The sequence below is a fragment of the Rhodofomes roseus genome, assembly GCF_022264815.1.
Source record: "Rhodofomes roseus strain CIRM-BRFM 1785 chromosome Unknown C8Q71scaffold_4, whole genome shotgun sequence".
Classification (NCBI taxonomy): Eukaryota; Fungi; Basidiomycota; class Agaricomycetes; order Polyporales; family Fomitopsidaceae; genus Rhodofomes; species Rhodofomes roseus.
In genome coordinates, this window is record NW_025952960.1 from 652,939 (window position 1) to 673,864 (window position 20,926).

Genomic DNA, 20,926 nt, shown 5'->3' on the forward strand with positions numbered 1-20,926 from the left:
CAGGCCCTCAAATGCGTCGACAGAATACCTCCCACGAGAACAGAATGCAACACAAGAACAATCTGGATACAGTTTATATCTACGTCGATACATTGCTATTGGTCTGCTCACATTGACTACCTCTCCCCATGCTTTATCTCTGCTTACGACGTCTTAATCTTCATATGTACGCTCTTCGCCCTTGTGAGCTGGTCATAACCTACGTACAATGCGGCCCGTGAATCAGCACCCATATGCACCACGCGCGCACACAATTCGACTCACCGAACTTGCTCAAGCTAACGCCCCTCCCGCTGTTCTTCACGCCCGTCCACGCCAGCGCCGGGTCCAAAGAGTCACACCTTTCGAGCGTTGTTAGCATCCACTCGGCGGCAAGCGAAGACCCCAGGGCGTCTGAGGGACACGCACCTGTTCAGGAAAACAGTACCCGTGAACAGCTCCTCCTCGATCTTGAGGAACGCTGCCTCGGAGGCGGGGTTGGACTCGGCATCGGTCCAGACGGAGGCGGTCAGCCCGTAAGGGGAGTCGTTCATGAGCTTGATGGCCTCTTCGTCAGAGGATACCTACAGGTGGGCAGTGAGCAAGAGAAGGCCTCTGAGCGGGATGGGACGGATGGGACGGACCTTCATGATTCCGATGACAGGGCCGAAGGTCTCTTCCTGCGCGGATGGTGAAGATAAGTGTCCGGTCTTTGAAAAACACGATTACGGAAGGCGAACCATCATGACGCCCATCGCTATATTATGAAGGCCAGCTTCAGCATACAATACTAGAGAACCAAGCAGAACAAACGCACTATGATCCACATCAACCAGAACCTGCGGCGCTACGTACGCCGTGCCCCTGCCCAACCACACGATTAGCGTCCACATCAAGTCCACATCCTGTATCCATTGCATGCACTCACGGCTGAGCGGCAGCGAACAGGTCCTCCGGGATGAGCGCCTTCGCGCCCGCCTTCACTACACACAATCTATTGGACCCGCAGCCCACGCAGGCAGACGAAAGGAACACGCACCAGCGTCCGCAACCTGTTTGCGAATCTTCTCCGCGCTCGCGACGCTAACAACGGGGCCGAGGTTCGTCCCTGGCTGCGTTGGGTCGCCGAGCTTGTATTGCTGGATGAGAGCAATGAGCAGATAGGATCGGAAGGAAGAACGGGCAGGGGGAACGCACCTTGACGAGCTCGACGAACTTGGCGACAAATGGTTCGTGGATGGATGCATGTACATAGATCCGCTGTTTCATGAATACATGTGAGGATGTGTACTAGAAGCGCAGGAGACTGCGGATTAAGGTATGCGCACCTCGATGGCACAGCATGACTGGCCAGAGTTGAACATCGCACCTGTTGAGTGCGCAGTGGTTCGTCGTATGGCGTATGCACGAAGAAAGGGGATACTCGTACCGTCTACCAGCTCAGCAACAGTGTAGTCGAGCTTCGCATCTGCGCGAACGTACGCCGGATCCTTACCGCCAAGCTACACCACCACCCAATCCTCAACAACAAGTCTCTTGTCGACCAAAAATGAGACGTACCTCAAGACCAACACCTTTGAATCCCGCGCCCGCCGCAGCCTGCGCGACCGCCTTCCCACCAACTACGCTCCCCGTGAAACTAACGAAGTCGACTTTCGGATGCGTCACCGCAAACGCGGTGAGCTCTGGCGAGAGGTGCGCCACCTGTAGGAGGCCCTGTGGGAGACCGGCGCGTGTCCAGGCTTCCGCGAAGCGCTCGGCAGTGAGCGGGGTCTGGGGCGAGGGCTTGAGGATGACGGAGTTGCCGGCGACGAGGGCAGGGAGGACGGAGTTGATGGAGGTAAGGTAGGGGTAGCTATTGCAGATATCAAAGGTCGTGAAGAACTGAGAGCAGAGGATGCGACGCACTTCCATGGAGCGATAACGAGAACGACACCCATGGGTACACGCTTGATGTACCGCCTGAAGCCAGGCTTATCCGTGTTCACTAGAGAGACGTCGGCAAGGCTGGACTCGGCGATAGAAAGCATGTAGGCGGCGCGCTCAAGCGTGCCACGAATTTCTCCAGGATTCTGGCCGATGGGTCTGTTGATCATGCAAGGTCTGAGTCAGAAGCTCGGCGTATGTTGCGAGACATACCGGCCCATCTGGGCAGTGAGCTCCTTGGTGACTACATCACTCATGGCCTTGAACTCGTCCTATAGTATGACACACATGAGTCGCAGATTGCATATTTCCTCACCAGTATGACATGCGCACCATGAACTTCGCAGCAATAGTGATCCTCTCCTTGAGGGGCACACGAGCCCATTGCTTCTGGGCGGCCTCGGAGTGTTCGATGACATCGTTCAGCTCGGCCTCAGATGGATACGTGCGTGTGACAAGAGGCTGCTGGTTGTGTGGGCTGATGGTTGTCTGAGAGGTGGGCGAGGACATGGCGGTGGCGGATGAGCGCGTGTAGGCGAGCGGATGGCGGTCGATGAATCATGGCAGTAGCGGGCGACTCGTATATTCGCAATCTCAGATCATCATTACATTACATAATGTCGCTAGTACTCAGTCTTCGGCGTCGCCGCCAACATGAATTTCGCAACGTAAATCTGTACTTACAAGGCACACAATACGTGCAGCACATTCTGATGTTATAGTGGAACAACGTATCAACTTGGCTCTTCACTTGCGTCCAGTAGCACCTCCAGAAGATCGGACGCTGTACGCCTCACTGTGCGGCGCCGATGATCACACACAACAGGAAGATGTTCGACTTACCACGATCAAAATACGAACACAACATAAGGACACGGCATATGTGGGATTGCCCATCAGTGCTAGAATTAGAAAAAGTCCATATCACAAAATTTCCGACACTGAAAGTCCGGTAGAAATCGCCCTCAAGCCCGAATAAGGTACACTTGCTGCTTGGTGCAGCTGCCCAGAGTATATGCGCCACTGTTGTCGCTCGACGCGCTGTATACCAAAATCCAATCCAGGGAGGGGGTCTGGCACACCGAGAACGAGTTGCCGTCGCCATTGACCGTGAGCGTAGCATTTCCGCCTGCATCGGTCTGGGGCATACTCAAGTTAACTCGAGTTGAAGCTTTGCCAGCAAATATTTACACTCACCACAGCGCAGTAGGGTGTCTGTCCCGCGCCCGCGTTGGCCGAACCGTTGTTGGTCACCGCAAACTCGACAATGGAACCCTCAGCGACCGACATATCGCTGCCAACCAACCCGCCGTTGGGCGAGCGTGGCTCAGGAATGAGCGCACCACCCTCGAGCGTCCAACCCGAAAACACTCCCGAGGCTGTCTGGTGAATTTCCTATACGATAATTTGTAAGTCCCTAGTCGCTATGCAACACAAATCCGCTGCGTGCTGACCTTCAGCCACCAGAGGCCGTCGGAATCGCCGCTGACGAGTGCGAGCGGGGCGCCGGTGTACGTCGGATCGTACGTAACAGATGGGTCAATCACTGTCAGTTTGAAGTTGTATGCGAGGGAGCTGGTAGATCCCACCCCGAGGGCGTTACACGGGTCTTGGCGGGTGGACAGGGCGGCGGGCATAGCAAAGGCGCCAGAAGCAAAAGCAAGGAGAGTGAATGCGAACATGATATCCAAAGCCTCCAAAGAGAAATCGAAGAAGATAAGATGGCTGATACGAAAGGAAAGGAGATCGTTGACGATAGCGGGACAAGGTCGAGAAAGAGTCGTATTTATGTCTCAAAAATGACCCCAAAAAGTTGCGATGCACTCCGGCTACATACCTGTGTTCGCTGGGATCAGCAACATCCATACATGGCGGTACGAAGCCCGCCTTGGGAGCGTTCAACGGCCATACCTGCCGGCGTACGCGAGGTGCACCGCTACGGGACACGCTGCCCGTATGTAGTAAGTACATACCCCCGGGGAGGCGGTTAGCCTATCAGTTCGAAAACACTATGTGTACTTACCTGCGTTTTTCAACGTTCCAACCGATACATCCGACACCGTTCGACTGGTGGTGTTTCCCTTCAAGTTCGATCGATTTCAAATTCCCTTGGCGTGGTCCCTGTGGTACAGTGAGCTCATGGACTATGCTGACTCGAAGTCCCAGCCTTCATAAGAGTCAGATGAGTAAACGGAAAAGTCTTTGAGGTCGATTTCGGGGGCACAGCCTCTGTACATGTGCGATGTTCACAAACGAGGCGAAATCAACAAGTTGCCCAATCATACCGATCATATTGGAGGCATAAGCGAACTTGTACTCACCAAAGCGCACGTACTGGCCATCAAGGAGCAGTGGTCAAGATCAGCCAGAGTCGCACCTAGGCTGATCATGATCTGGGTTTATTGTAGCGAGCCGCGAGCAAAGGCTTCAAGTCATCAATGACCACCCAGAAGTAATGGCGGTATGATGAGGTAGATGAGTATCATTGACGAAAGATCGGGTCGCAAACGAGAGACGACGTGGCGTCACCAGTGTATGTAATTGTCAGTGTGAGGTTCGAACGACATCGCCGACGTGGCCATTTTCCTGGTCCATCTTCCACACCACTCAGCGCCTCGCGATAACGTGACCGTGTCGACTTGATGCGCGACGCGTTGTCTCGCGTTGTTCCATGACATTGCTGCGAAGACCACTGAGAGCAAGTTCTTCGTCTCTGTGCTGGCGATTACAGAGGTGCGGCTTCACGAGGTTGTGAACGTGCCGTGCATTCAATGGTTCCTTCCAGGAGACCGATTGAACATTGCGAGGCGCCCAAACAGCGCCCACAGCTTCACGCTGGATGGCAAAGTGAGATGATATTTACGTGGTCGTATGTCACGGATAAGGTAAGCGAACACAGGAGGAAGCACATGCAAGAGGTTACAAATCGTGCTGGGACACCAGAAGTTTCACACTTACTAGTAATGCTGACTCGCAACGTGACGACAGACATATAGTAGTAGGGGGTAGCCTATGCAAGAACCAAACAGTTGTGATTGCTTCCTGGCACCCGTATTCAAGTTGTTTCCGCCGAGTCTGTCTTCCAGGGCTCTAGGACTGGCCAAAGCACTCGTCATATGCCGCATCGGTCGCCCTACTGCAACTTCGGGACTCGGATGCCAGTGCAAGTAACCGAAGCCAACGAATCGACGATCACCGAGTCCGCCGCATTCAATCGTCACAGGCAGTGGTCGGTGGTCATCTCGGGCCCGCGCTCCCCGAGAGAATACATCAGACGTCGTGCAATCCATGGACCATCATACAAATTACAACAGCTGTTGACAGGCTGAAGACGCCGGCGATCGCAACGCAGGATAGGTATATAGTCTCCGAGTCAAGAGCTCATAGCTCCTCTGCGCCTCACAAGTGTTCGAACGCACCTCTCACTACAACTATTCTACCTTGCTTGATTTCTGCAGAAAGTGTGAGACACTGTGTTGAGTTCACGCATGATTGGGCTGATGCTCTCTGTTCAGCCAACTATCTAGCAGCATCATATGCCTTCAACCAGCCCGCAGCCCCTGACTCCCGAGGGCAGCGTAGAGGTGTTCTACGTTCATGGGCCGTATGTGCTCATCTTCAGCACAGCCAGTGTCGATATCTGGCGGACAGGTGGCCCGCACGGTCGCCTCGAGCATATCGCGACCCTCGCCCAGTTCATACTACTACTAGTAGCTATGCCGTATCATCTTGACCCCATCTTCGACACTGAACGCAACCTCATCATCATCGTCGCCCATGGCGATGGGGAAGATGGGTTGCCTTCCCTCCTCGTCTTCAGCCTCATCGACGGTCGGCTCGTCCGCAAGCTAGAGTTGTACGGCGCCCTGCTAGAGGACGACCTCCTGTACGCCGACGGCAAGATCCTGGTCGACACCGCAGAAGACAACGAACGCTTCCCACCCCATGGCCTGACCAAGATCTTGCTCTGCGACGTGGTAGGGGATGGCGGTGTCCTCGGTAGTGTCAACCTTCCCGCACGCCTCCAGGCTCGCGAGCAGGTGCGAAACAACACGAACGGAGGTATACTACTGCCCGTCCACGTCCGGCCGAACGGGGATATCTTTGCGACGTCCTCTGAGTCATGGGGTAACAAGATGGAGGTCCTATGCTGGCGCGGGGCGGACGTTCCGAAGTCCCCGGAGCCAGACGCGAGCTTCACGCTCGCTGTCGGAATCGAGGACGGCGATCAGATCTACCCGACGTGCAGTGCGCCTCTGGACGAGACGGCGTTCTTGCTCGCCGTCTACGAGGCGGACGGTAACGTGCTACCGGTGCAGTCCGCCTGCCAGACGTCGATCTACGCCATCGACGTGGAGACCATGACTATCCGGTGGCACGCGGAGCTCGGAGGCTGGGTGCACACCGTTCGGTACGTCGCTGCGCTAGACGTCATCGTCGCTTTCGGGCGGCATGACAATGGCGACGGCGACAAGTCCGACAAGTTCGGGTACGTAGTTGCCCTCGACCCCGCGACTGGCAGCCAGCGGCGGATGGAGACGATCAGCCACAACGTGCAGGGTGTTCCGGTGGAATACGGCGGCCTCAGTCAGACTGCAGATGACTTCCTAGTCGTGATTGTTTTCCGTGACGGCTCAACATGCGCTGCCGACTTGAGGCATTTCCTCGAGCATGGCTTCCCGAGGTTAGGAAAGCGGTTAGTGGTTTCCGGGTCGCCGCTGGGAGAGCAGTCCAATATCACAAAGGCAGTCGTATCTGGGCAGACGGTGATCGTTACCGTCGGCCATGGCAGCGAGTCTCGTAGCTTGTATTTCACTCTCCCGTAAAACTCTTGTGTAAACTCGAAAAACCTAAAATCTACCTCCAAACTTAGAGGCCTCGCTGTATGTCTACAGATGTTTTCTAGACGCCTAGACAACAATGTTTCCTGAAGTGCACGGTATTTGCTGACTGAACAGTCTATGCTACACTCTCCGCATTGTGGGACCCATCCGCATCTGATCAAGGCAGGTGCTACATTCTCCTCTCTGAGTCTGAATATGTCTCGTATGTGTCTATGCACTTGTCTCTCGCAGGTCTCAGGCGGTCGTAGCACCCGGTTTGTGCGAGTCGCGAGTCGATGAAAGACATCTCTGGAACTCAGTGGGACCATCAAGTACATCATCATCGCCGTGAGCAGTAGTAGGTACTACAGTACTACTAGTAGCAACACTCAGTAATAGCGCACACATTCAACGTAGGCTACTACTTGGATGAAAGTCCTGAAGTCCTGACGAAGTCCCTAGCGTATCTGATTTAGGCCTGGGTAAGGTATATGTAGTGCTGCTCGCAGGTATCGAATGTGTAAGTGCCGTTGTTGTCGCTCGATGCAGCGTACACCAGAACCCAGTCAAGGCTCGGCGCCTGGCACACCGCAAACGAGTTCGCATCGCCGTTGACAGCAAGAGCAGCCTGTCCACCGGCGTCCGACTGTAGAATCGTCGTGTTTTACAATCAGCTTGAATTCCAAACTCATTTGCCGACGAACATAACACTTACCACAGCGCAGTAGGGCGTCTGGCCCGCGCCAGCGTTGGCGGAGCCGTTGTTCGTCACCGCAAACTGGATGATGGAACCTGAAGGGACAGGCATGTCACTACCAACCAAACCGCTGTCATTCGAGCTCAGCGTCGGAATGAGGGCGCCGGACTGAAGCGTCCAGCCCGAGAACGTCCCCGTGCTGTTCTGCTGGATCTCCTAGATCACGAAGGGCAATGAGCTAGCTACAGAATGGCGACCAATGAGGCTACCGCACCTTCAACCACCACAGGCCGTCTGAGCTACCGTTCATGAGCGCGAGCGTGCCGCTGGCGGCGCTGTCGGTCGCAGAGGCGTTGGCGACCTCCAGCTGGAAGGTGTACGTGAGCGAGCTGGATGCGCCCGCGCCGAGGGCGGTGCAGGGGTCTTGACGAGCCGACAAAGCAGCGGCCGCGGGGGAGGCGAGAACGCCAGCCACTAGAGCAGCGGGGAGAGCGGCGGAAACAAACATGATGAGCGATATCTTCGGAAGTGAGGAGTATTAGAGAATCTGTCGACACGAAACTGCTGGAGGTCGTTGGCGATGGAGGATGAGCGGTCTGACACACAGCGTATATATACCCGAGAGAATTCAATGACACCAACCCGTGATGTAGTAGGCAGTGCGCTCGGAGGACATGTACCTCCTAGCGAGGCTGAAGACAGCCATATAGGACCACCAAAAGGCCGTCCTGTGAGGATGCAGCATGGCTGGTGGAGCAGAAGCACGCTGCTGTGGGGGGCGCTGCCCGTGCTTAAACGAAGACTGTTGGTCGCAGAAACAAAGTCAGCGTAGTATGCCTATGATAGTATCAACTGCCGTGTCGCTCACGATTACAGTTGGTCTTCTGAGTTGTCCACCCATGCCAATAACTTCAAGTTGTTCAATAAGTAGGTTTGGTTGTCGCTCGACTGCTAACGTCCTCTGTATATTCCAGCATCAGTCCAGCACCCAAAAGCAATAACATACAAGGAGACTTCCCTCGCGCGAGCTCCTCGCGAGCACAGCTCAGTACATTTGCCGATCAAGAAGGTCTCGGCGCACCTCAGTGAGCGAGGTCTTGAAACAACTTGAAGACACCCCCGGTGACCAACATACGCACCGTACGCTGGGTCCTCCGAGTAGAGACGCCCACTCGTCCGTGAGACTAACAACCGTAGAGATTTGGAAGCACAGTGCGGAAGTGGATATGATCAAGGCCTACTACCTTACGTATTTATGCTACTTACCTTCACCCAGGGGACCATGCACGCGTACTTGCTATAGGTAGAGACTATCTGAACCGGAGAAACCGACGTTTGTGTGAGCCGCAGATGTGGATGGTGTTCCCACAAAGCGACGGCAAGCAACGTTGATGATCAAGTCGAAGCTCAGCGCTCAGCGCTCGCACTCCAACTTTGAGAACTATGACGCGATAACGTGACCGCGTCGACGCGCGTCGAGTGGCGTACTGTACTTGCAAGTTGACTGACCACTTGGGCCGCGCTCGAACTCGAATATTCTACCAGCACGTCAATGTCTGCTGCAGCCATCGATAGCAACAAACTCCTATCTCATACATACATCACTATGCGCTTCGCTCAGTAACGAGCCTGTCCATCGTGTATTGCGACTCAACGTTACAACCACAGCCAATCTACAGCTCCGCTCTCCTCGCGACATCGCTCTCCTGCGCCGTGAACGACGGGTTCGCGCGGAATCCCATCAGATACTCCATGATTTGGTACGCAGCCTACACGCGACGCATTCAGCCATCTCGCTGTCTGCCTCGGAGCCAGTGCACTCACCACGGGAGAGAACTCGGGCACCATATGCCCACTGAGCTCGACCTCGAAGTAGGCTAGACCGCGCTCGTAGTGAGCTGTGCCGAGGGAGCCGACGCCGTCGACGATGAAGCTGTCGTTCGCGATCGGCGTCTGGAAGCCCTGCATGCCGTTCCCTGCGCGAAATTCATGTTAGCAACTCCCGCTACCACTCTCGAAACCAATTTGGGTTACTCACAGGTCATACTGCAATGGCACGGTCACCTCGTCAGCGTACGCTCCCAGTGGATGGTCGATCGTCCACTCACTTCTGCAGCGCAATCCTTGTCCCCTCACTGATCAGCACAAAGTCCGCAAGTCCATGCACGATCACCGCGCGCTCGCTCTTCTCGATCACGTTCGGGAGCACACTAAACACCGGCGGCAAGCTGTTATCGCCGTCCGGGAAGACGTCCACGTCCGAGCACTCCGCCCAGTCGACGTCCGCCGGCGCGTGTATCGCCGCCTTCACGTCCGCGCGGTCGAAGTAGAGCGGCGCGACCTGCGTCTCCGGGAAGGACCCCGGGAAGCCGAGCACGTCCCACAAGATCGGCCACTACCCCCGCCAACCCATCGCGTCAGCACTACCTCGCCCCCGTACGAGGGCAGTTACGCACCGTGTCGAAGATCCGGTAGATGTTGAACGCAGGGTTGACCTCGAGGGCCGCCTCGAAGATCGCGTCCCACACGTCGCACCCGGGGTCCGCCTCGACGCTCGCGCCGGGGAGGGGCAGCAGGCCCGTGGGCGGGTACGTGACGTGCTTGTCCATGTAGTCCGCATAGTTGCAGGAGGCGGCGGCGGCGTCGAGCGACGCGAGGAACGTCTGGTTGAACGCGAAGACGTGCTCGTACTTGTGCACGAAGCTCACGGCGGGGATCTGCTCCTGGACGACGTCCCAGGAGAGCGAGGCTGCAGGTGCGCGTAAGATAGGAGTTGGGAGGAGAGGAAGGATGGGAACGCTTACGGTCGGAGATCCAGAAGCCCTTGAGGTCGAGGTCAAGAGCGTTCGGATTCTCGTAGATGTAGTTGGCGATGTCTATATGCGGAAAAAATGAGCATGAAGACTCGCTTAGAACAACATGAAATACTCACAAGGAATGTAGGTTCCTGCGTACTTTATTCATACGTCAGTACGCGACGGGCGAAAATCCATAGAAACACGCACGCTCTCCCCGGTAGTGTAGAAGTTCTTGCCCTTAAGTTCCGAGAACACCTCAAGGAATTGCTGCAGGAAGCCAACGAGCTGCTCCGCCAACTGGTCTTCATCCTGCAAACACGCTATCACTCAGGATGCTACGACCACCATGTGAAAGACAGCACACCTCGATGTCCGGCGTGCCCTGAGAGAAGCCTGCCCCGACCGGCTGATCAATGTATATGATACTAGACAGGTTGGTCCAGCTATAGTCGTTCGGCGTCGGCTTCGCCTGTCCGTGAGACCATTGGAACGGCTGTGACGGCCGATTCCACAGTCCAGTTAGGTACCCACCCAGCCTAAAGACGACTCAGTAGACGCACCCCGTTCTCCTGCAAGACACCCTCCATGGACGAGCATCCGGGGCCTCCGTTGATCCTGGCGACTACAGGTCAATGGATCACCGGCAGCACATTTGAAAGGGAGGCACGCACCACATCACGAGATCATCAAGACTTCCTTGCGGGCCAGGAGGGAAGAACCAGAAGAACAACTAGCATATACTCAGTCCGCATGCGCACGCACGTCTCGCGGTGCGCATACACCCACCTGCCGCGTCTCGTCCGTCTTGTTGCTGATCGGGAGCAAGCCTGCCCAGCTCGGACCGATGTCCCAATCCACAGACGGGATGTTCGACCCGTTCACCCAGAACTCTGCACGCACCTCGGTCTCAGACCCAAGCCCCCGCATACGACGTAGGGACGCAAACGCACCTGATGCCTTCGGGTTGGAAAAGGTGATGTTCTTGACCGTGCCCGGGCCGCCTGCGAGCGCGTCCGCGCGGGGCTGGACACTCGCGGCCCACTTGCTCGCAGCGCGCTCCTGGTGCTCTCGCAGCTTGTGCATCGGCATCATCTTCTTCGCGCCGACGCCCGCCGCGCCGAGCGCCGCAAGCGCGATCGCCACACGCGACAGCGCAGAAAACCTCATCCGGTCGCCGGTTTCAGCTCAAGCAAAGGGCCTGGGGGACTGGGCTGACGAGTGAGCGAAGGGGCGGGTGGGAACGAGCACGCCCGGGACGCACCTGAGCTTAATATACCCGCCTCGAGCCACCCGGTGCGGATGCTTCGGGGATGATGGGGGCAGGTGGCGGGGGCAGAAATTGGCTGGGAATGCATGGAGAGAAGCAGCGGCGGTGCACCGGCCATGGGCGACGACCGACTCGGGACCGACCACAGACGATCGCACAGACCCCACGATTCCCTCGCACGACGTTTCAGGCGGTCTTCGTTGCTATCCCCACTACCTCCATCATCCTATGATCATCCCGTCGCTCGCAGCCGTGTCCGGTTCAAAACCTGATCGTCCGGCGATGCTGGCTACTATCGCGGTCAGCGCTTCATTACACAGGGAGAACGGAGGGCGGGGAATGAAGACTCACACAGACTGTCTTCTCTCGTCGCTGGCCCACTGCCAGAAATGAAGAAGGCATGGAGATACCTTCTGAGAAGCGGGAGGAGGACAATCTGCACATGGACGTGCACGTGGAACCGAGCAGTCGACCAATACCGGACCTGCGTGTGGTCGCTCGCCCCGGCTTGGACTTGTGCACTACATTGTCTCCGACACTTGTCCACCAGATCCCGCCTCTTCAGCAGTGCTGAGCGTTGCTAGTGCGCTCTGCGTCGGGCGCTATCGGCCGGTGGCTAAATCATATGGACCCCCTCCTCCTCGGATTAGCGCAATCGATGAGTCAGGCGAAGCGACAATGGGGCATTTAGTATGTACGCAGAGGTGCCTCATACGTGCACCGAAAGGGCGCAAGCTGCTCTGGTCAGCTTCCACGCTGTGCATGCTCTCAAATCAGAAGCATCCGAAAATGTATGCTCGAGAGTTCATGGTCAGGCATGGTGTGGTCCTGGGAAGGCATCTAGAGGCGACGAGGTGTCGCAATCAAGCCCACAGAGTCCCAGCAGCAAGCAATTATGCCACGCCTGCTACGACGGCTGTCCGACTCGAGGACACATCTCGACGCATGCATTGACGTATCCATATGGTTATGCTCATGAGGTAGGTCGCAACACTTACCTGGGTTACTTACTTATTATCCAAGACCACGAGGGATTGTCGTCGAAGAACTCGAAGCCTACGTCTCTTACAATCGGCCTACTGCAGCGCAGGGTGACTCGGAAGAGGCTGGACAGATATACGCAGTAGCATTGCAGTAGCACTGCGAATAATCCAAAGCGGCAGAAGGCCGCAATCATAGTGACGTGTCGACGCGGTCACGTTATCGCGACGCGGGTCGATACCTGCAAGCGCTGACAGGCCACACGACGCGCGTCCTGTGGACCAGGTCCACACTATGGTGACCCGGCATCTCTCTTGTCTCAGGTCTCGGTGCGGCTCAGTGCCCTTCAAGTTCATCTCGGCCATGCATGTCTACCGGTGAGTACAAACCTGCGTCCTCTGAAACGATTACGAAGGTTGTATGTCTTGTTTCACTGCCGGCCTCACGCGGCACCGTCTTCACGATCGGGGACACAAAGCTGTGCACCGACCTCCCGAGGACCTCGCAGTGACTGTGTTGTACCGAGCTGTTGCCGTCCTAAGGACTAGAGGAATTAGATGTAAGTACGCTCAGCTGTCAGAAGGAGGCCGGGTTGCAGCAACAAGTCTCAGGACTCGAGTACGACCTCCACAGTAGACTGACAGCGGTGGTGGCGACGCCGACGTGCTGCACTGCATCGAAGCAGATGATGCAACTAACCTTCAGATCTTCACGGATCCACACCGCCAAGACTAACCGACTGCTGCGTGTACGGGCAACGACCGCCGAACCAGTGCGCCCACGGCGCATCTCTGCACCAGCAGGCGCAGCCGACCGGCGTCGCACGCTCCCAGGATGGGCTTCTCGACATCCTCTATGGCCGCCACACACCTCGGCAGGAGGAACAACCACACCGGTTTCCCGGAAGTGCTGTCGCAGTACGTCACGTATACCCTAGTCTCCTCAAGTATATATACGGCCCAGTTGTGGCCTTATTCCCTATCGTCTTCGATATCCCACTTTCAACCAACCAAAGCCTCTTTACAACTTCCTTCTAACTTTCAAGACTTTGGTCATTATGTTCGCATCTGCCGTCATCTCCATCGCCCTCGCCGCCGGCGCCCTCGCCGTCCCCGCCGCCCTCTCGGCGCGCCAGGACCCCTGCAACGCACTCGGCGCAGGCTCCTCCAGCTCGCTCACATACAACTTCCAGCTGGAAGTCGTCGACCCCTCTGCGCAGGACAGCGCCACGGGCGCCGTGCTCGCGCTTGTGGACAGCGAGTCGGACGGCCTCTGGTGGCTCAAGGTAAGTCACCGCCGACCTCCATCTCGTTGTGCGAGGCAGTATGCTCACGCGTGTTCGATCTGCAGGAGATCCACCAGAACGCCACGGGCGACTTCAACGGCTGGCAGCTCAACGGCGGCGCGCTCATCCCGCAGCTGAGCTCGACGACCCAGGGCCTGGTCGGCAGCGACATGCCCGTCGGCGCGGGCTCCATCGTCGAGTTCGCGGTGACCAACAACGGCTCCGCGAACGCGGGTGCGGGCCAGACGCCCTACTGCGCTGTGGTGAGTCCGGCGACCCGCCAGTCCGACTCCCAGTGCCCTTTCGCTGACGGCTGGTATCGCAGTCCGACGCTGATGGCGACGCCACCATCGCGGTCAACGGCGACGCGAACTCGTTCTCGGTCTGCCAGACCCCGAGCCTCGCCTGGGTCCTGGTGTACAGCGCGTCGGGCGACAACGACGGCGCGTACGCGTACGACAGCTGCACTGCGCAGAAGGTGCATGCCGTCCGGGCCTAAGGACAGACGGGTACGGATTGGATACGAATGGGACTCATGACGGACATCCTCTAACATTTTCTTTCAATTCGCACTAATCGCACTTGCATGTTACGGACTTCCGGACTTTCATACTCAGCATAATCTACGTTGAATACGTTTGTTTACGCCCGGTAATAGTTTGTTAATGATCCATGACGTTCTCTTGTTCTACGATGTTGAATCTTGTGGGGTGCGATCGCCTCTCATAACGGCACATGTCAGGCGGATAAGTACCAGTACTAGTCGCGCAGGACTCCCATTGTTAGTGACAGTACTCAGAGGGAGTTACAAACAACGTGGAACAAGGGCAATATCTACGGAGCGGGAGTCGCATCTTCGTCTGGCGATCCCCTCGTCCAGCGGCATAACGAGGCGCACACTAATGGCAGCGGTGGTGAGATGTATCATCGCGGATACATATTGTCCCCATTCTTCAGTGCGGTGGCCGGTGCTCTGCGACTCACCCGTTTCCATACGGCGTCATGTTATGATATCGAGGACTAGGAATCTGTTCAAGCACGGTTATTGCTAAACATAGCTTGGTCGATCATCGTTGAGCGATTGAGTGCTGTGAATATTGAGATCACATAAAAGGACGGATAAAGGGGGCTACTAAATCAGGAGTCCAGGCCAGCGAGCCAGTGCGCCGGCATGCCGACGCCTCACAGGCCTCACATCTTAGACAGGGAGCAGAAAAGTAGATTGTCTGTCAGCGCAGCATACAGAGGGGACTGGTAGATGAGACAACATGGCAGTCAGGTATAAATATCGTGAACGTGGCATCCGCATTTCGTTTCTCATTCAGTGGTCCCGCGACTTCCTGCCACGAAACATAACGTGCTGTCAGCAAGGTCGCTCGCATTGACGACGGGGCGGATGCGCGCACCTGTAGTCTCCCTCGGCGGCAACGCTGAGCTCCTCGAGCTCGCCCTGGACGGTTGATAGCGCCTCAGCGGCGGTCGCGTAGAAGATGAGCTGCGCCTTGGCGAGCTCGTGGAGGTCCTTCAGTGGCTCCGGCTAGTCTTTACCTCAGCAACAGTTCCAACGGTATGTTATGAATGCAACGTACGTTATCAAGTACCGCCTTCATCAGCGTGATAGCGACTTCCGTCTTCTGCACGAGGTCGTCCTCCGCATTCTCGACCTCCAGCCGGGCAGCCTCTTGTCTCGACGGGCCCGCGGTTTTCAACCTGTGGATAACGGCTCAGCATGCCCACCCCCGCGCCGCGAGCAACAAGCGCACTTACACCTGCTTCGCAGAATCGAGCTCGAGCCTGCTCCCACGGACGGCCTGGCGGGCCTTCATCGCGACGGCGATGCTCGTCGAGAGGGTGGTCTGCCAGGGCTGCAGGAACTGGGCGCGGATCACCTGGTCCTGCTGCACACGCGCGTCGGCAATCTTCTCCCATGCGCCCGCGTACGCGCCGAGGGCGGTGCGGAGCTTGTCCTCGCCGGCGACTGGGCTCGTCTGGAGGGTCTGCGCGGCGGTCGTCGCGGCGCGGCCGATCGCGTGCGGGAGGGTCTTGTGCTGGGCGGTGGGCGGTGTCGCGGGCGGGGACGCGGGCACGGGCACGGTGCCCTTGAGGTTCTGTGCGGCGAAGTTGGTGAGCCCCTGGCCGATGGTCGTGCCGAGGTCGGAGATGGACTCCTGGATCTGCGTCGGGTAGTCGTACGTCTCGCTCTCGTAGACCTTCGTTACTCTGTGTGGGGCAGGTCATGCGGCGGACGGCGGGCACGGGCGCGCGGAGACGTACTTCAGGAGCGTGTAGTGGACATGGCGGAGGTTGTCGACCCGCGCCTCGAGGTCCTTGTACTCTGCGGGTGCGTGGCTAGGTCAGCGAGCAGAGTGCGCTCGTCGGCAAGATGACTACCTTGCGGGAGTTCGGTGATGTCGTCTGGAGCCACCTGGCCAATGCGCTCCTTGGTCGCCTGGACGGTGGTGTTGAAGCCCTTTGCGAACTTGTTGGCGGACTGGCCGATGTTGAGGCCGGCGAAGCCAGCCTGGAGCTTTGTCCACTGGTCCATGGCGGCGAGAGTGTGTGTCGAGGAGAGGAGAGGAGGGAGACTGTCACTTGCTGAGGACTCGTGAGGAGGCCGCAATCAATCAGTGCACAGACGCGGTGTTCGAGGTCGCCCGCACCGTCTCTGCCCTGGTGACCGGGGGTGTGCCACACGCGTCGCCACACGCGGAACGCGCGACGCGCCTCTCTTCCCGAGCAACCACCATCCTCTCCATCGCGTTCTGTTCCCCCCGAGCCCTCAACGTGCGCGATTCATTTCTTTTGCTTGCTATGCGGTCCATTTGAATTGGCCTGACGCGCATATAGCAACCAAATCCCAAGCGAAATGAACCAAAGCGGCGTCTCATACAGCTCCTTCAACGCGACCTACGCCAACCCGCGACCCACCATGCCTCTGGCCGCATACAGCTACTCACCAGGCGTATACCACCCCACTGGCCTGCGCAGCTCCTTCGCGGACTGGGACTCTGACCCGTATCTCTATGAGGCCTCGCGGAACGACCTCATCTCTCCGTTCAAAGACCCAATCGTCTCCTCTACGCCCCCGTTCTCGCTGAGCTTCTCGTCCAGCCAGTTCTCGAACTCATGCTCGTCACCTGCCACCCCTCTTCAGGCCCTCTTCTCGTCTCCCAGCGCCCTCTGGGCTGCAGTCGGCTCCTCGGTATCCCCGGTCCACCGTTGTGGCGTTCGCTCCCTCTCTCGAAGTGCAACCCACAACAAGCCTGGCACACCTCGTAAAGGACGTGTTTCACCTGAGAAGATCCAATCACTCTTAGCATACAAGGACGCTCAAGAACTAATAACCTCCTTCGAACCCGGATGCTCCTCGGGATCCTCTTCTAAGCTACTCTCTCCAGCTCTGTCTGCGCTCTCCTCGATGCCTACCTCTCCCTGTACTCCCACTAGATCTGTTCGAGGCTCACCTGCTGCTCAGGCTGTCGCTGAAAAATTATCTCCCCCTGCTGCATCTACCTCTGCTGCGCCAAAATCTAAGATCATGGACAGCGCCGACAAACGCGCTATGCGCGAGGCACTGGGTCTGCGTTACAACACTCGTGCACGAAGACTCGCCTATCCTTCGGAATCTCTGCCTGCTGCGTTCTCCGCGCCGACTCGTCCTCCTGGTTCCCGCAAGAGGCTCTCAAGGGACACTGAACGCGAGCAGTCTCTGGCTCTGCCTGCTCGCAAGAAGCGAAGATCCAACCCGGAAGAACGCACCTCCAAGGAACTCACCGGACCCGCCGCTGACCCTGCGACAGACGAAGCCGACGAGCCCGCCCTCGTCCCTCAGCGCACATTCCCTCCTTCAATACCCCTTCATCCGGAATTCCCCTTATTCTATAGACGTTTCGCCGTTAGTTCCTACCAAGTCGAACATGTCTCTAAGTGAGATCAGAAGTCGTCGCGCACATTTCACACCGCTTGACCTTCCATAGGTATGCGAAGACCAAAGGCCTCTCCGACGCCACTTTCAACCCACCGCGCGACGCCTTCGATCTATACACCCCTCGCTTCGTGAAGGGACGAGGCACGACGAAGGTATGTGTCCAATCTGTTATCAGGATGCGCTGCTCAGCCTGCGCAGGTCGGCTTGTGCCCGTGTTGTATGGAGAGCAAGAGTCGCGGCGGCGAGGGCAAAAGGCTCTGGCTGTCTACGAAGTTCTCCGCATTCAAGTGGTACGTCCACCATCCTACGCCCGCCATACGCTCCATACTCACTGTAACCACAGAGTACCCCACCTTCATCCCGCACCACGCTCTGACCCACCTCTAGCTACCACATGCAATACGCGCACGGTAACCCGACGACCCCCACCCGTCCACTCTGAGCGAGCTGACCCACCCGCAGGCATCTCCGTAATGAGCGGGCGCCCCTTCTCTCCCCCGCTCGCCTTCCGGACCGTGCAGCGCACGACGGTCGGCAAGCTCGAGAAGGCGCAGCTCATGCAGGGCAAGTGCCACAAGTGCAAGAAGTGGGTCGCCGTCGAGGGCGTCAAGGACGTCCCCACCAAGGTCAGTCCCCTACTCCCTCGTGCTCTTTTTCGAAGCGGAGTCTGATAGCGATTGGTGCGGTGAAGGTCAAGGAGATATACTGGTAGGTCGATGCCGACCGTGTCGTTGTGTGCTGACTGGAGCGGTGTGACAGGTGGAAGCACGCGGCGGCGTGTCATCAAGGGTCGACTGTCGAAGGGGAAACTGACATTTATATCGAGGATGATATTTACCGCGCGGCCGTGCAGGCAGAGAAGGAGGCTGCGGCTGAGGCTGAGGCCGAATCGGACGCGGATGCAGAGGGTGAGGCCGAATCGGACGCGGACGCAGAGGGAGAGTTGGAGGAAGAGTCTGCTGCGTTCGACTCTGAAGTGGACTAGGCCCCTCGTTGTCTGTCTGGCCCCGATCCGTCTTTATTCTCAGAAATGCTGTATCGATATGGACATCTGGTCACTGTCAATTCACGCTGTATCGTTGTCGCGACTGCTGGGCTAGACTAGTGGTGCGATGTCTGATGAACAGCATCATTCATGCGTGGGTATGGGCTGGTGTATCAGCGTACAAGTGTGCATTAGGTAGCGAGTGCATCCGTATCTCGAGTTTCGTGTCCAAGTCTGCGTCTCAATCCGCCTCCGGAGCCGGGTCCACCTTCGCGTGAGACGCATTCAAAATATGCTTTGAGTACTCCTTCGCCCAGACATTCGAAGGCGAAGAAGTTACCGGCAGGACTGTCACAGCCTCTTTGACTAATATCCTAGATGCGATGTCAGGTTGCGATGCTTGAGAAATGTAGTCTACAAGTGGTAGCAGGCGGGATACGCACAGTGCGCAGTCCAGAATTCCCCTTGCAGCAGCGCGCGGCATGTTCTGGGACAAGAACCGCTCCCAATTTCCCTCGCCGACTTTCTGCTCCGCTGCGATATCTGCGTCGTTGGCGGTCATCAACTCGAGTTCGAAACGAACACTGCTCGGGGGGAACTTTGCAAAGATCGAACCCGAGAGGATCTCGTCGATATTCCGGGCGGCGTCAATGTTCGCTTTGTTTTGTTCTTCATCGAAAGGGGGAACTAGATCCCACAGATTTTCTCGGAACGCCCATAGACGATCGTGGGTGTAGCGGATGTGGATTGAGGATATGGACGTGGAGATAATCGTCGAGAGAGCTGCAGAGGTCCGGGCGAGGTTGGGACACCTTGTGAAAAGGTGCGTCACGACCAACGTTGTCAAGTTAGACTGCCGAGAGAGGCTGAACGTCCGAGTCTCGGCCCAACCTGAACAAGTTAAGTCAACAATGGTCGAGAGGATTGATGCGGCGAAATCGCAATGACAAGTCAGGCGTACCGTCTCTATCTGTAAGCTCAACACTCCGCAGCGATGCACCAAATGCATTGAGTAGTTTTTGGCCTGCTTGCGTGACCAGTAGACCCCGCCCGGGAAAAGCACTGCCACTGGCAGTGTGACTGGCATGGAAAGACAAGATCTCCACCGTTGAAGAAATTGAGTTGAATTCGGCAAGAACGTTGGCAACGTCGTGGTCAGTGTTAAACAACACTATCTCGCATACACGCGCGCGCGGCATACGAGATGGTGACTGCCAGTATTTGTTTAGGCATCCAGTGAAAGCGCAGGTGAGGTGACGAAGGTTAGGGATGGCCGAGATTAGTGATGCGAATTGGGAAGGCTTTTCAAACATCACTTTGTAGAGTCGGAGATGCGTTATGGTGGAGTGCACTGGGAGACACTCGAAGACATAGGCATGCATGGATGACGCTTTCCAAATGACTTTGATTAGGGTCAAGGACGTGATATTTGGTATCCGCCGTGCAAGCATTAGTACGAAGGTGGTGAAGTGGGGGATCAGTGTGTAAAGGCCTGGCGCTGGCTCAGGGAAAATGGCATGTCTGATAGCGGCTCCCAGGTGATGATGTCGGCGAAGGTGATTGGAAAGAGATACAGCTTGCTCGCGATCCGATAGCCATACGTTCCTTTGGAGATGGTACATGCTGCGATCGTACCATCCTTTACAAGCATGCGCACAAGCGATGAGCGTAATCCGCCATTCACGTGCCTCGAAGCGTGTCCATTCGAATTCGAAAGATATGTGGGTGGAGAGGAGTGCTATGTGATCGATGACCATCTCGCAGAGCTCGATGGGCAGCCGTGGAACGAGATGCAGTGGGGTTTCGCAATCATGGGGCCTCGTTGATGCGTCCTGAATCAACATGGTTTTTAGGTTTGTGAGCTGCGAGCAACCTTCATCACGTCCTCTACTTGATATCAGGACCCTACAACTGTGCTCGGCGTTGCATACTCACCGCGAGGGTGGAAGGGCCATAGACATAGGGGGCTTGGTCGAGGGCTTGAAGTGGTCGAGGGCTTGAAGTGGTCGAGGGCTTGAAGTGGTCGAGGGCTTGAAGTGGTCGAGGGCTTGAAGGGCCATGCGGCAGTGCTACAGTAGTATATGAGAGTGCCTAGAGTCCACGGGTCAGGCCGAAAAGATGAATGAAGACCATGCGACTCTGAAGGCTAACCTGACCAATACATATCCATTGCGAGCGGCATCCACGTGCAGTTCCCGTGGGCACTGAGATAGCCTCGAAGACTCTCGAAGACACGATTCAAGACCTGCATGCGGCG

At 56.9% G+C, this 20,926-nt stretch overlaps 9 protein-coding genes across 9 annotated transcripts; 3 read left to right on the forward strand and 6 right to left on the reverse strand.

Annotated features, from left to right (window-relative positions):
• Window positions 1–42: 42 nt before the first annotated feature.
• On the reverse strand, window positions 43–2,448 carry C8Q71DRAFT_740899 (Aldehyde/histidinol dehydrogenase). Its single transcript, XM_047922788.1, has 15 exons — window positions 2,239–2,448; window positions 2,119–2,177; window positions 1,888–2,064; window positions 1,540–1,834; window positions 1,409–1,481; window positions 1,308–1,348; window positions 1,177–1,239; window positions 1,019–1,118; window positions 908–962; window positions 797–843; window positions 720–736; window positions 624–659; window positions 409–563; window positions 265–341; window positions 43–199 (listed from the first exon to the last, which is right to left on the reverse strand). Exons 1-15 carry the CDS (start codon window positions 2,413–2,415, stop codon window positions 144–146), a joined length of 1,428 nt encoding a protein of 475 aa, XP_047782194.1. The 5' UTR covers window positions 2,416–2,448; the 3' UTR covers window positions 43–143.
• Window positions 2,449–2,870: 422 nt separating this feature from the next.
• C8Q71DRAFT_701738 (uncharacterized protein) lies at window positions 2,871–3,587 on the reverse strand (the record flags this gene model as incomplete). The annotated part of the gene is made up of 3 exons (XM_047920204.1): window positions 2,871–3,044; window positions 3,103–3,300; window positions 3,360–3,587. The coding sequence occupies 3 exons, from the start codon at window positions 3,585–3,587 to the stop codon at window positions 2,871–2,873; spliced, it is 600 nt and encodes a 199-aa protein (XP_047782195.1).
• A 912-nt stretch (window positions 3,588–4,499) lies between these two features.
• C8Q71DRAFT_846063 (uncharacterized protein) lies at window positions 4,500–6,847 on the forward strand. Its single transcript, XM_047926624.1, has 4 exons — window positions 4,500–4,638; window positions 4,691–4,790; window positions 5,000–5,262; window positions 5,456–6,847. Exons 1-4 carry the CDS (start codon window positions 4,577–4,579, stop codon window positions 6,729–6,731), a joined length of 1,701 nt encoding a protein of 566 aa, XP_047782196.1. The 5' UTR covers window positions 4,500–4,576; the 3' UTR covers window positions 6,732–6,847.
• Window positions 6,848–6,948: 101 nt separating this feature from the next.
• Window positions 6,949–8,227, reverse strand: C8Q71DRAFT_740912 (uncharacterized protein). The gene is made up of 4 exons (XM_047922789.1): window positions 8,068–8,227; window positions 7,700–7,986; window positions 7,444–7,641; window positions 6,949–7,374 (listed from the first exon to the last, which is right to left on the reverse strand). The coding sequence occupies exons 2-4, from the start codon at window positions 7,931–7,933 to the stop codon at window positions 7,201–7,203; spliced, it is 606 nt and encodes a 201-aa protein (XP_047782197.1). The 5' UTR covers window positions 7,934–7,986; window positions 8,068–8,227; the 3' UTR covers window positions 6,949–7,200.
• An 871-nt stretch (window positions 8,228–9,098) lies between these two features.
• C8Q71DRAFT_854603 (alpha/beta-hydrolase) lies at window positions 9,099–11,390 on the reverse strand (the record flags this gene model as incomplete). The annotated part of the gene is made up of 13 exons (XM_047927075.1): window positions 9,099–9,194; window positions 9,250–9,401; window positions 9,464–9,471; window positions 9,534–9,820; window positions 9,882–10,174; window positions 10,230–10,301; window positions 10,358–10,379; window positions 10,431–10,532; window positions 10,588–10,716; window positions 10,784–10,838; window positions 10,895–10,953; window positions 11,010–11,113; window positions 11,174–11,390. 13 exons carry the CDS (start codon window positions 11,388–11,390, stop codon window positions 9,099–9,101), a joined length of 1,596 nt encoding a protein of 531 aa, XP_047782198.1.
• Window positions 11,391–13,528: 2,138 nt separating this feature from the next.
• Window positions 13,529–14,255, forward strand: C8Q71DRAFT_701945 (uncharacterized protein; the record flags this gene model as incomplete). Its single annotated transcript, XM_047920217.1, has 3 exons — window positions 13,529–13,756; window positions 13,822–14,019; window positions 14,082–14,255. The coding sequence occupies 3 exons, from the start codon at window positions 13,529–13,531 to the stop codon at window positions 14,253–14,255; spliced, it is 600 nt and encodes a 199-aa protein (XP_047782199.1).
• Window positions 14,256–14,803: 548 nt separating this feature from the next.
• C8Q71DRAFT_740938 (BAR domain-containing family protein) lies at window positions 14,804–16,439 on the reverse strand. Its single transcript, XM_047922790.1, has 6 exons — window positions 16,148–16,439; window positions 16,031–16,091; window positions 15,524–15,976; window positions 15,346–15,466; window positions 15,163–15,293; window positions 14,804–15,096 (listed from the first exon to the last, which is right to left on the reverse strand). The coding sequence occupies exons 1-6, from the start codon at window positions 16,299–16,301 to the stop codon at window positions 15,078–15,080; spliced, it is 939 nt and encodes a 312-aa protein (XP_047782200.1). The 5' UTR covers window positions 16,302–16,439; the 3' UTR covers window positions 14,804–15,077.
• Window positions 16,440–18,771, forward strand: C8Q71DRAFT_740957 (uncharacterized protein). Its single transcript, XM_047922791.1, has 7 exons — window positions 16,440–17,683; window positions 17,734–17,836; window positions 17,883–17,971; window positions 18,072–18,094; window positions 18,147–18,310; window positions 18,376–18,392; window positions 18,444–18,771. The coding sequence occupies exons 1-7, from the start codon at window positions 16,623–16,625 to the stop codon at window positions 18,667–18,669; spliced, it is 1,683 nt and encodes a 560-aa protein (XP_047782201.1). The 5' UTR covers window positions 16,440–16,622; the 3' UTR covers window positions 18,670–18,771.
• Window positions 18,772–20,686, reverse strand: C8Q71DRAFT_740960 (uncharacterized protein). The gene is made up of 3 exons (XM_047922792.1): window positions 19,631–20,686; window positions 19,113–19,560; window positions 18,772–19,043 (listed from the first exon to the last, which is right to left on the reverse strand). The coding sequence occupies exons 1-3, from the start codon at window positions 20,511–20,513 to the stop codon at window positions 18,911–18,913; spliced, it is 1,464 nt and encodes a 487-aa protein (XP_047782202.1). The 5' UTR covers window positions 20,514–20,686; the 3' UTR covers window positions 18,772–18,910.
• Window positions 20,687–20,926: the final 240 nt, after the last annotated feature.

Bases quoted from the DNA above. Each gene is read 5' to 3' on its own strand.
- C8Q71DRAFT_740899 (XM_047922788.1), bottom strand. From the start codon at position 2,415: ATGTCCTCGCCCACCTCTCAGACAACCATCAGCCCACACAACCAGCAG. The intron at 1,835-1,887 runs GTGCGTCGCATC...TATCTGCAATAG, and splicing joins CTCGTTATCGCTCCATGGAA to CTACCCCTACCTTACCTCCA. The intron at 1,349-1,408 runs GTACGAGTATCC...CGCACTCAACAG, and splicing joins TGTTGCTGAGCTGGTAGACG to GTGCGATGTTCAACTCTGGC.
- C8Q71DRAFT_846063 (XM_047926624.1), top strand. From the start codon at position 4,577: ATGACATTGCTGCGAAGACCACTGAGAGCAAGTTCTTCGTCTCTGTGC. The intron at 4,639-4,690 runs GTGCGGCTTCAC...GGTTCCTTCCAG, and splicing joins CTGTGCTGGCGATTACAGAG to GAGACCGATTGAACATTGCG. The intron at 4,791-4,999 runs GTAAGCGAACAC...CCAGGGCTCTAG, and splicing joins GGTCGTATGTCACGGATAAG to GACTGGCCAAAGCACTCGTC.
- C8Q71DRAFT_740912 (XM_047922789.1), bottom strand. From the start codon at position 7,933: ATGTTTGTTTCCGCCGCTCTCCCCGCTGCTCTAGTGGCTGGCGTTCTC. The intron at 7,642-7,699 runs GTGCGGTAGCCT...TTCGTGATCTAG, and splicing joins ACGGCCTGTGGTGGTTGAAG to GAGATCCAGCAGAACAGCAC. The intron at 7,375-7,443 runs GTAAGTGTTATG...ACGATTCTACAG, and splicing joins AGACGCCCTACTGCGCTGTG to TCGGACGCCGGTGGACAGGC.
- C8Q71DRAFT_740938 (XM_047922790.1), bottom strand. From the start codon at position 16,301: ATGGACCAGTGGACAAAGCTCCAGGCTGGCTTCGCCGGCCTCAACATC. The intron at 15,977-16,030 runs GTACGTCTCCGC...TGCCCCACACAG, and splicing joins GTCCACTACACGCTCCTGAA to AGTAACGAAGGTCTACGAGA. The intron at 15,294-15,345 runs GTACGTTGCATT...GGTAAAGACTAG, and splicing joins TGAAGGCGGTACTTGATAAC to CCGGAGCCACTGAAGGACCT.
- C8Q71DRAFT_740957 (XM_047922791.1), top strand. From the start codon at position 16,623: ATGAACCAAAGCGGCGTCTCATACAGCTCCTTCAACGCGACCTACGCC. The intron at 17,972-18,071 runs GTGGTACGTCCA...ACCCACCTCTAG, and splicing joins ACGAAGTTCTCCGCATTCAA to CTACCACATGCAATACGCGC. The intron at 18,095-18,146 runs GTAACCCGACGA...ACCCACCCGCAG, and splicing joins CCACATGCAATACGCGCACG to GCATCTCCGTAATGAGCGGG.
- C8Q71DRAFT_740960 (XM_047922792.1), bottom strand. From the start codon at position 20,513: ATGTTGATTCAGGACGCATCAACGAGGCCCCATGATTGCGAAACCCCA. The intron at 19,561-19,630 runs GTACGCCTGACT...TAACTTGTTCAG, and splicing joins TGAGCTTACAGATAGAGACG to GTTGGGCCGAGACTCGGACG. The intron at 19,044-19,112 runs GTGCGTATCCCG...CATCGCATCTAG, and splicing joins GGAATTCTGGACTGCGCACT to GATATTAGTCAAAGAGGCTG.